Consider the following 11,730-nt stretch of genomic DNA (forward strand, 5'->3'; position numbering starts at 1 on the left):
TGGTAATCCTCCGGATTATGGAAATAAACTGTCTCACATATTCCCTTGGAGAACCACTCATCTTCAGGTTATCGAGTTCTCCCCTTGCCATCCATGCCGTATTGTAGGGAATGAAGTTGTCCTTTATCTCCTGTACAAAGTCCTCATAAGTGGGTGGTGGTCAATTTCCACATTCCGAGTGTTGGCACCACCACAGTTTGGCATCGTCCACAAGAAAGTAGCTGGCCTAGAGGATCTTCTCCTCCTCAGAGAACTCATTGACTTTGAAATATTTGTCGTTGTCATACAGGAAGTCGGACACTTCTGCCTCCTAGCGGGCTCCGCTGAATCTCGGGGTCAGTATCATGACCTTTTCCCCTCCACTGTTGTTGGGGTGACTCTTGGGACTCTCCTCCCGTCTTTCAGATAATTGAAGCTTCAGGGACATCACCATCTCTGTAAGTTCACGTACTGTCTCTTCAAGGTAATCTTGTCTCTGGCAGGTCTCCGTCCTCAGATCTTCCACGTCTGCTTTACTTTCATCGTGGTTCTTGTCGACTTGGGTCTTCAAACCCAAGATGTTCTTCTCCACGCAGTGAACCCTCTGCTGCTATAGTTTATGCATTTGTAGCTTGGACATCTTCGTAAGGTCCATCTCTCCTCCAACTTGGTTCAAGAACAGAGGCGTATGCAGCCCAACCTGGCTCTGATACTAGTTCTCACGCGGTCAAATCTTGAGTTATGTCAATCGCTCGAATCTGGCACTTGCTGGCCTCAGTGCTTGGAGCAAAATACTAAGCAGCCTTAATCTCTTGCAGCAGAAGTCTTTGCAATTGCTTAAAATCACATAGAAGGGGTTAGAGGAGAGTGTGGGGATGCAACCCCGTTGAGGAATAGGGTCATTGCATTAATATCATAAGAGGTTAGATCGTAGTCATGATAGTTACATGGGGGAAGACCAGGGATGATACATTGTAACGAGGGGCCGCGCTTCGTGCCAGGGTAGTATCGACTCTCCCCCTCAAGGCCCGCTGCTCTGCGTGCACGCGATCGCCAGTTCTCTGCTCTACTGCTACACATGTGCCCCCAGGCCGGGCGCCACGCGCCCGCAGGTGTGACGATCACACACGCCACCAGCAACCGCAGACACCTATCGTGCACAGACTGCGCGGCGCCGCCGCATTTGGCACCTCAAGCTAGGCGCCGCGCAACCGACACTACCCGCTGGGGTGCGATGCCCCCACGCTGCCTCGGCGCTCATTATGTGCCACTGCCTTAGTTTCTTGGCAGGATGTCTCTTGCCCTACGCCCCACCCACGCAATGCGCCCGTTGCCCGCATGGCCACTACACGGCATCCCGCACAACTCCGCGTGCTGTACTCGCGACATGCTACCCAGGCTGCGCATCTAGCGCCCGCGCGCGCTGCTCAACGCTCCCGCACGGCGCTTGGCACCTGTGCAAAGCATTGGCGCCCATGCAAAGTGCTTGGTGTTGGCGCGGTGCTTGGCGCCTGCGCACCCATCACGTGCGGACTTCATTTGATACATTCTGCCTAGGCGCGAATGGGCACGCGCACCGTCCACTTGCGGGGGCGATGGTCTGAAAGATCAGGTTGGGCATCGCTACTCTTAGTGAATAGTAGCACTAAATAGGACTCAGTCATTAAAGGTCGTGAGTCTCACACGAACACGCCCTCCCAATAAGCACGCAGATGTCTGGGCAGGGAATGCCACCTAGTTAGGGCCCTAACACCATGTGTCACAGAGTCAAATCCTCAGCGAAGAACAATGGTTGGTTGAATTTGCACTAGGCTATATGACTGGGCAAGAGCATTGATCAGCCTTCTTTCATATTGCAGAAAGCTCTTGGGAAGGCTTGAGATTGCTTGGGGGTTTGAAAGAGTTTAGGCTTGGCCGTTAGTAGAACATCAAAGCATTTTATAACCACACATGTAGAGGTACATCATTGGTTGTAGCCATTACATGAACAAGAGACCCGTAGATGTATGTAGAGATGGGATGCAGCCCATGCCATTGTGTAGTAGCGCTCCAACACCTTGGGACCCAAAGACACATAGACACACACTTTGATAAACTCAAATTTAGGGTGTTAATTTTTTGTGGATATTTGAGGTTATCAATAATATCTTATAAACCTTTACTCATTTGATCACCTGACTAGTTAGTGATGAGCAAGGATCCTCTCCACAAGGAATGCTTTTGGACATTATTGAAAAGTTAGCTGAGCCACAAAATATGCCGAAGGATTCGTTGAAGATTATAAATTGTTTTGAGGGCTTCGCACCACCGCCACATAGTGATGCCTCTACATGTCCTCATTGTTCTAGCTTTGATCATGGACTGTCTTGTTATGGCATTCCAAGGTCAAGGAAACTCTCAACGTGGACCTTTGACTTATAACAATCCTAGCCAGACGAGAAGGTTAAACTATCCCTATTTATGCTGAGCAGCATAGCATGCATCGGTCATATCACCATTAGCCTTATACTTCTGCTCAACAACTAGTTGAGGATACAAGACATCCGTCTTATGCCTCAATTTCTTCTCAAGCAGGTGCACCACCAGCAGCTGCACCCCATCCTATGAACACAATTGATCTCATCCTTAGTGCATTGTCACAAGTGATGAGTAAATTGATTGAGGTGAATGATTGACTTGAAAAAGTAAAAGGAGTTCGAGTAGAAAGCTCTATGTCCACCCATCATAGGAAGGGAAAACGAGTTGAATTCATTGATCAGCTCCCTTTCCAGCCGTGGTGAATCCTAGGAATATAATCTGAGACAAACATCATCGAGCCACCAGCACATTGTTAACCATGTACACATTTCTAGCACGTTGTAAGAGGCCTAAGCTGTCTTAGGCCTACGATGTGACAAATATATCAGATGATCAGAGCCACACAAATGTGAATGAGGAAGAAGATAAAACCCCCCTTCCAATTATTCTAGAGTATAGCTCTGAGTTGATTTGGTCAACACACTCACATGCGTTGACTTGATGATTTATTGTTAATCAGATTGTGATCTGTTTTAACTTGATTGGATAACAATAATTATTCAAAAATAATTGGATAAATATTATATTAATTCTTATCTCCCTTTTGTCTACTTCACCTTGTTTGACCGAGTCAACCTTTTTTTTTAAGGCAACCGTTGCTCTCTGTGGATTAGACCATACTAATCATCATACTCATCAATAGCTACATTTGAGTGAGTTTGAAATTTGATTTTTTGTTTATTTATGAATCGTTTGCTAAAATGAGCACATGATTTGTCTCCCATCATACATTGAGAAGATGACAAGAATGTAAGTGCAATGAATCTCACTTTACACAATCGTTTTCCACCTGGATTAGTGCAATTTGCAGCAGCAGAAGAGCCCCTCGACTTCCCTTTCATCTTCTAACTTTGATAAATGATGATCACCGAGAAACCTTCACGGATTTCAAAAATATTATTTCACTTCACCTAGTAAGTAAAATCAATTGTAAGATGATTCTTTCATGAACAGTGGGTTCTGTTTATAGATCCACCAATATGGAATGAGGACAGAGATTACACACTCCTCAAAATTCTAGCTCAAACTCCTGGATCATCAAATATGTTGAATATAAGTTGAATCATTCTCCTACATGTTTCATCTCTACCGTGGCATTGAATATTTGAAAAAGTCAAACATTATGCATTTATTTCCATGTTCAATATTAAATTGAATTATCTGAATGACTTGTGTCCTAAATTTCTGTGAAACATCAGCATCATTATCAGTGTTATTACTTTTCACCAAATAAAAATAACCCACATGTATACACTTTTTAGTAATTAGGGGATGATTCAAAACTGTAGTTTACCACATCAGAATCTGAGTTATTTTTCATTATCATTGAATCAGAAAGTGCCTCATATATATACACATAATTTTAGTTGCCACAAGTCATTTATTGAAATTTAAATCCCTTCTTTTTCCTATTGATCTAGATATCCTCCTTTCTCAAAATTCAAATCACACTGTGATTTAAATCATGAGATGTTTTCAATTGGTCCACATTGTCCTACATAATATAGAGAAGAAGATTTCAGAAATGATTGGTCATTATGGCACCGTAATTTGCGATGCCATAATGACACCATTTTCAGTAATCTACAAGCCAATCATTGGCTAAAATTGTGATAATCTGTGGATAATGATTAAGTAAAATAAAAATGCACATGATTGCCACACGTGGTGACATGGGAATCAAACTGAAAACATTATGAAATCATTGAAAATAATCCAATAAAATATTTTTATTTGATAATAAATCAAATATTCTAAATTATAAAAAAATTTCTTCATGATTTTAATGTCCGGAAATTCTAAAAATATTCCACCCTTAGAAATTATTTTCTTTACGAGGCCGAAAATTCCATAACACATATTAACTATTTTAGAGCAAAAGACATAAAATTTCTGATATTAATCTGATATTTGTGTTTTATTACCTATCACTAACTATAAACCTACTCATTTTATGAGTATTGGTGGTAGATAAATATGGAGCTTTGATTTTGTTGCCCCAGGAGTGCTTAATATTCAAAAAAGAGTATTTCTCCTTTCCCATGGATTTACTATCTATATTCGCTTCATATTCCTATGTTAATCCCTATTTTTATCAACTTATACTATGTGATAGAATACATGAGATTTCATTTGAATAAAGACAGAATGATGGTCTACAAAAAGGAGGAGGGGGTTGAATGTTCGATTCAATCATCAATAATTTGTTATTGTCACCGAAGGCGGAAGACAGATTCTCTGCTTCATTGTGATTGAGAGGTCTGATCCAGTCTGGCCACCTCAGCTCATGGAGGGAGATGGCTGAGCCAGCTTATTCCTGGCCTCTACTCCTAATTCCTTAATTAGCTTGTATTTTCCCGTGTTCTCTTTCGCAAAGTTGAAAAATAAAAGTGGCGTGAGCATTTACTATGCATGAAAATTAAAAAGAATCACTAAATTTGAGGGTTAATCCAAAATTAAGTACTAACCTGCCAGACTATATGAACCCTTAAGTCTATGGTTCACTTGAGAATGGACATAAAACCTGAACGTATCGCAATTAAATTTTTTAGTAAAAACATTACTGAAGGAATGCTATACTGTTTAACGAAGATCTTCCAAGATTTCAGGTGCTTCAAGAAACTAGTGGCCTTTTCCTTGAATATGCCTCTAACATGATTAAAATAATAATCTAAAAACAATGGTAAATATTTTTTGGGACTACTGAATCTCCTGAATATCAGGCATGCACGTTCATTTTCTTTTTTTCATTGCAACAGTTATTAAACTATTTTTCAGGCTTTTAATTGGATTTAGATATTGGGTAGAAAAATAAAACTCTCATCTCGAGGGTATGGCGCAAATAGAGAAAGTTAAGCTACCCTAGAGTCATATCCCCAGTAATTTTAATATAAATCAAGTGATTTTTTAGGCTGTCGACTTTCAGAGATAAAGGGTATAACCACAAAAATAAAAAGCACAGGGTATCGCAAAAGTATAATAATTTATGAAGGTCTGATATTTGACTGAAAGACGTCTCCAGAGTAATAGTGGAAAGAGAATCTCATCAAGTCATGCTTTCTCAGTCCTCTTTCCGCAGTCTATAGACTCTCTTTCTTTCTCCGTCTATTCTATCTCTCTCTTCTTCTCTATATTTAAATATTTGTTCTCTATTTCTTTTCCTCTCTTTCTCTCTATCTCTTTTCCTCTATATCTATGTCTCCATCTCTTTTCTTCTCTGTCTCTGTATCTCTCTCTTTCTATCTCTCTACCTCTCTCTCTATCTCTCTCTCTCCATCTCTCTTCGTCTTTGTCTATCTTTCTATCTCTCTTCCGCTCTCTCTATATATCTCTCCATCTCTCTTCGTTTCCCTCTCTCTCTATCACTCTATCCATCTCGCTTCCTCTCTCTCTCTTCCTCTATATATCTATCAGTCTCTCTCTCTATGTATATATACCTTCCTCTCTCTTCCTCTATCTATCTATCTCTCTCTACAACTCTCTTCCTCTCTCTCTATATTTCTCTCCTTCAATCCCTCTCGCTTCCTCTCTCCAACTATCTTTCTCTCTTCCTCTCTTCCACTTTATCTTTCTCTCGTTCTATCTTTCTCTCTCCCTCACTCCCACTATCTTTCTCTCTTCCTCTCTTCCACTTTATCTTTCTCTCGTTCTATCTTTCTCTCTCCCTCACTCCCACTATCTTTCTCTCTTCCTCCCTCTAAATTTTTCTCTCTTTCTATCTCTCTCTTCCTCTCCCCCACTATCTCTCTCTCTCTCTCTCTCTCTCTCTCTCTTTCTCTCTCTTACAATCTTTCTCTCTTCCTCTCTCCCACTATTTCTCTCTCTCACTATCTTTCTTTCTTCCTCTCTTCCACTATCTCTCTCTTCCTCTCTCCCACTATATCTTTATCTCTTTCTATCTATCTTCTCCTCTCCCACTATATCTTTTTGTCTTTCGTCTCTCTCTCTTCCTCTCTCCCACTATATCTTTATCTCTTTCTATCTCTCTTCCTCTCTCCCACTATATCTTTCTCTTCCTATCTCTCTTCCTCTCTCCCACTATATCTTTTTGTCTTTCTTCTCTCTCTCTTCCTCTCTCCCTCTATACCTTCATCTCTCTCTCCTCCTCTTTCATAGTATATCTTTCTCTCTCATTATATATATCTCTCTCTCCTCTTTGTTCCTCTCTACCTCTGTATCTTATTCTCTCTCTACATCTTTCTTTATCTCTCTATAAATATGTCTAATTTCTCTCGCCATCTCTAAATATCAATATCTCTCCATCTCTCTTCCCTCTATATAACTCTCTTTCTCTCTATCTCTCTTCCTCTTTCCCTCTATATAACTCTCTCTATCTCTATCTCTCCTCCTTTCCTCCTCCATATATCTCTCTCTTCTTCTCTATATTTCTCTCTCTTCCTCTCAATATATCTATCTCCTCCATCTCTCTCCCTCTCTTCATCTTTCTTCCTCTCTTTTCATCTCTCTATCTCTCTTCTCTCTATCCCTCTTCATCTCTCTATCTCTCTTCCTCTCTCTACCTCTCTCAATTTCTCTTCATCTCTCTATCTCTCTTCTTCTCTATATTTCTCTCTCTTCCTCTCAATATATCTATCTCCCTCCATCTCGCTCCCTCTCTTTATCTTTCTTCCTCTCTTTTCATCTCTTTATCTCTTCCTCTCTCTATCCCTCTTCCTCTCTCTATCTCTCTTCCTCTCTCCACCTCTCTCAATGTCTCTTCCTCTCTCTATCTCTCTTCTCTCTATCCCTCTTCCTCTCTCTATCTCTCTACCTCTCTCCACCTCTCTCTATCTCTCTTCTCTCTATCCCTCTTCATCTCTCTATCGCTTTTCCTCTCTCCACCTCTCTCGATTTCTCTTCCTCTCTCTACCGCTCTCAATTTCTCTACCTCTCTCTATCTCTCTCTATCTCTCTTCCTTTCTCTATACCTTTGAATCTATCTTCCTCTCTCTTCCTTTCTCTATCTCTCGTCATCTCTCTATCTCTCTTTACCTCTCCACCTCTTCTCTTCCTCTTTCTTCCTTTCTCCATCTCTCGTCCTCTCTCTAATCTCTATCTCTTTTTACCTCTCTACCTATTTCTCTCTATCTCTCTATCTCTCTTCCTCTCTCTACAGTCTACATCTCTCTATCTCTCTTCCTCTCTCTACATCACTCTATATCCCTCTTATCTCTCTCTCTTTATCATTGCTCTCTATCTATCTCTCTCTCTTCTGCGCCGTGTCAGCCGTTGTTATGTTGATCTCCCCTTTTATAAAGAAGACATAGCTGGGGAGGTTGCCCGAGCATCCAAGAACAGCACCTCGTCTTCGGGATCGTCCGCAACCACCATCGCCATCTCTCGTCCGAGCTCGATCTCTTTCTATCCGTTACCTTGCGTGCTTGGACGAGATTCCCTGCAATCGGATTTCAGAGGTTATCCGGGAATTTTTCGAACTGGTCTATCGATTCCTGGTGAGCATGTTCGATCTGCGTTCGCTCTGCCTTATCCTTCCACTCGATTGACAGATTATCGCTTTTTTATTTGTCGCTTGATTCTACTGCTTAGTTTGCTGATTCGTGAAATTCTCTGGTGGATTATCCGTCGTCTTTGGGTGGTATTTTTGGGGAATTTCTTCGAGGTTGTTTGATGATTCCTGGTGAGAGTGTTCTATCGACGATCGATCTGTTTGTTTATCGTCCGATTGCGAGATTGTTGCGTTTTTGCTTGTCACGTGATTCAACTTCTAGGTTAGCTGATTTTGTGTGGATTATCCGTTATCTTTTACCCTACAGAATGAGAAGATCGTTCTTCTTGATTATCCGGGCTTGACTGCCTGTTAAAATTTCGAGTCCGGTGTATGATCATTGTACTTTGAGTGATTTGGTTTTCGCAGGTTAGCAGATCATGCAATCTTACTCGATTGTTCTTTTAAAAAAAAAACTTATTTGATTGTGTTCTTTTGTCCATGACTTCTTCATCGTAAACTATGCTATGCAAAAACAGTATCTCCTTGGGGTGGACTGACTTTTGAAACTTTGGGAAATTGTTTCAGATATTGCTGCCGTGCGATGTGTCTTCTCTGATATGAAATTAGTGTCTTATTTCCTTTTTATTGATGCCATCCATCGGGTCGACATTTGAATATGTTTCCGGGTATTTATGTTTGGTCAATGTAAATCTGTTTTCTATTAATTTTAAATCTGTTTTTCAAAATACAATCTACGTGTTCATCTTCAAGTTCTGTCTGCATCAAGGTTTGATGTTTATAAATCTTTTTTTGTTAGGGGAAAATGATTAGGCTTTTCAAAATAAAGGACCAGAAGAAGGACGAAGCTGGTAATGCAAATGCAAGACCTGCTGGCAAAAAACAATCTGCTGGGGAGCTTCGTCTTCAGAAAGGTTCTCTGCTTTTGTTTAAATTTAAGGATGTGAATCTCAAGTTTTATTATTTTAGAAATTTTAATAAATTAAGCCCAGCTATCTCGTTTAAGAAAAAAGGTTCTTGAATGTCCCTGACAGATCAATCCGGCCAAACCCTTCTCATCTCTTAAACAGTGTGTATGAATTTATTTTAAAACACATTATTCATTTAACCTCACCTTTTCTCATTATTTATGTTATAGCATTTTTAAATTGAGTTTTTAAAATCAGATATCAGCGAGCTCAATTTGCCGAAGACCACTACCATTTCATTTCCCAATGGAAAGGACGACCTTATGAACTTCGAAGTTGTTATTCGCCCGGATGAAGGATATTATCTGTGAGTACTAATTGCTGAGAATTATTTCAAAAGAAACTAATAGCTGAGAATTTATGTATAAATGTTTCTATCCAGTAATTTTATGCTTTCTTTAATCAATTAAAATTAAAATTTTAATTTGTTATGCTGACTGTTTCATATAGTGGTGGGACTTTTGTTTTCTCGTTCCATGTTGCCCCCTCTTATCCGTACGAGCCACCCAAAGTCAAATGCAAGACCAAGGTAATTATACTGATTATAGGCTAGACTTATTTTATTTCCTCTATTTTATTTTGTATGAATTATTCCTCAAATAAATGGGGCCGATTATGTGAAGGTTTACCATCCAAATATCGATCTAGAAGGAAATGTTTGTTTAAACATTCTCCGAGAGGATTGGAAGCCTGTCCTCAACATCAACACTGTCATTTACGGGTTGAACCACCTCTTTATGGTACGTCTTAGTTAAACCTTGGGATTGAAAAAATAATCCAAATGTGAAAGTTATATTTTTTATTACCCGTTTGGTTTTTTTTGTCGACCCATATCTCTTCATCATGATGGATAACGGTGTTCCATTATTTTACCAAATGATGAATATGTTGGAGTTTTTGGCCATATGTGGAAATTCTTAGGAGATAGGTCAGAGGAAGCAAAGATTCCCCTGGATGCCTACACCAAATCTCTAGAATTCGTATTAATGAAGTCATTGTTTTGTCTCTATCTCTATATTTCTATTATCTGCGTGCAATTCGGTCAATTTCTGTGTTTTTTGGGGTTCATCTTCATAGTTTCTGATATTTAATAATGTCCAGAGTGGGAATCGTATCATATGATTTTGAATCACTATTTGGTAGCTAAATCTTGATCCTTCTATATAAGCCTTTGCATATCAATTTAGTGGATATTTTTTACAGGATCCGAACGACGAGGATCCCCTAAACCATGATGCGGCAGCAGTTCTGCGGAGCAACGCGAAGATATTCGAGAACAATGTAAGAAGGGCGATGGCAGGAGGGTATGTGGGCCAGAACTACTTCCCCAGGTGCATCTGACTGTCTCATAATCATAACCTTGCCCGATCTCCCACATAGAACAATGCCTTCGTTTGAAGTAGTTTCCCCCCTTCTGATGCTTATAAATATCTCTCTTTATCTACATTTATATATATCCATATATATTTATAGACACATATCTACGTATATATATTTCTGTGGTATGAGTTGTGTGTGTGCTGCTACACATGCTATGTCAGTGTTGTATTTGGGATTCCTACTTTGGGCTTATTGGGATAGAAGTTAGGTTAAATGATAGTACTTTGATAGAGATGACTTAAAAGTTAAGTTAATTTAAATTAGTTCTTGCAGATGATGACTTAACTCACAACCTGAATGACAAAGACAATCTTACTATCATCATCATCAACCTGACGCTGACAGATAAAGAGGATGTTGTCATTGTTTCATGATGATGATGATGATGATGACTGTTTCATCATCATTCTCGTTGTTGTTGTCCCGGTGAAAACAAATGATCTTGAACACTGAGTTAAATGAATTTGATGGATGTGAGACATTACAATGTCTCTGCATAGTAAACATTGATGTTGACATGGATTGCATAGTAGACATTGATGGGTTGTCTTGAATAAGGTGTAGAACTTGATGGTATTTAGTGTACAACTTAAATATGTAATTTTTTTGGCATTGGCTATATGTAGTGTGGATGGTTATCTAATTATTCATAAATTCTTCATGATTTTAGTAAACTACTGTTAGTATAACTTGTAGGTAGTTTCTAAATGGGGTTATATTATGAATTATAATGTCAAACTTTATAAATTCATTGAGTAGAATTTTTTACTTATCTTATAATACCCGATTCGTTCCAATTTTTCCCAAAAGCATTAGACATAATTAGAAAAGTTTCAAAAAGGAAATTAAGGAAAGGAAAAAAAGATACGTCAGTCTAATTGTGAGAACAGTGCAACACAAACATGGTGTTCTAGTTGTGTCTTTAAAGTTAGGGAAATTAAACAAGGGTGGGGGGGGTTCCAGTTTAATTTCAACATTTTATTTCTTTGACTTTACTGGAATACTCTGAGAAGTGTAAAAAACTTGAGATAGAAATTTCCAATAACTTCCATATATCATGCATGATATCAATATCGTTTGACATGTAGTTTCATGATATAAACGGTGGAGATAGGCCATAGTTATTTGTAAAATCTTGGGCTCTTCCGTATATTTGTAGTAACATAAATAACCATCTTGTGCTCCAAAACCGAAAGTTTTTTTTTGATGGGGGACATAATCACTCAAATAAGCATGGTTTGCTTGTTGGTCCAAGACAACCACTAAATTAACAATTTATCAGACATCAATTAACAATTTATCAGACAGCAAGGTTCAGTCCTTGTGATGTCTGCAACTTAGGGTGTCGGGCCTCAGTAA

At 39.3% G+C, this 11,730-nt stretch overlaps 1 protein-coding gene across 1 annotated transcript; it reads left to right on the forward strand.

Moving 5' to 3' along the window:
- The first annotated feature begins 7,875 nt into the window (after nt 1–7,875).
- On the forward strand, nt 7,876–10,437 carry RCE1 (RUB1 conjugating enzyme 1). Its single transcript, XM_078580956.1, has 6 exons — nt 7,876–8,009; nt 8,823–8,937; nt 9,190–9,298; nt 9,442–9,520; nt 9,615–9,731; nt 10,195–10,437. The coding sequence occupies exons 2-6, from the start codon at nt 8,829–8,831 to the stop codon at nt 10,330–10,332; spliced, it is 552 nt and encodes a 183-aa protein (XP_078437082.1). The 5' UTR covers nt 7,876–8,009; nt 8,823–8,828; the 3' UTR covers nt 10,333–10,437.
- Nucleotides 10,438–11,730: the final 1,293 nt, after the last annotated feature.

The sequence above is a fragment of the Wolffia australiana genome, chromosome 9 (genome assembly GCF_029677425.1).
Source record: "Wolffia australiana isolate 7733 chromosome 9, ASM2967742v1".
Classification (NCBI taxonomy): Eukaryota; Viridiplantae; Streptophyta; class Magnoliopsida; order Alismatales; family Araceae; genus Wolffia; species Wolffia australiana.

What these genes read in the sequence shown, in the direction of transcription:
- RCE1 (XM_078580956.1), top strand. Translation starts at nt 8,829, where the DNA reads ATGATTAGGCTTTTCAAAATAAAGGACCAGAAGAAGGACGAAGCTGGT. An exon ending in GGAGCTTCGTCTTCAGAAAG is followed by an intron (nt 8,938 to 9,189) that starts GTTCTCTGCTTT and finishes TTTTAAAATCAG; the next exon opens with ATATCAGCGAGCTCAATTTG. An exon ending in CCGGATGAAGGATATTATCT is followed by an intron (nt 9,299 to 9,441) that starts GTGAGTACTAAT and finishes TGTTTCATATAG; the next exon opens with TGGTGGGACTTTTGTTTTCT.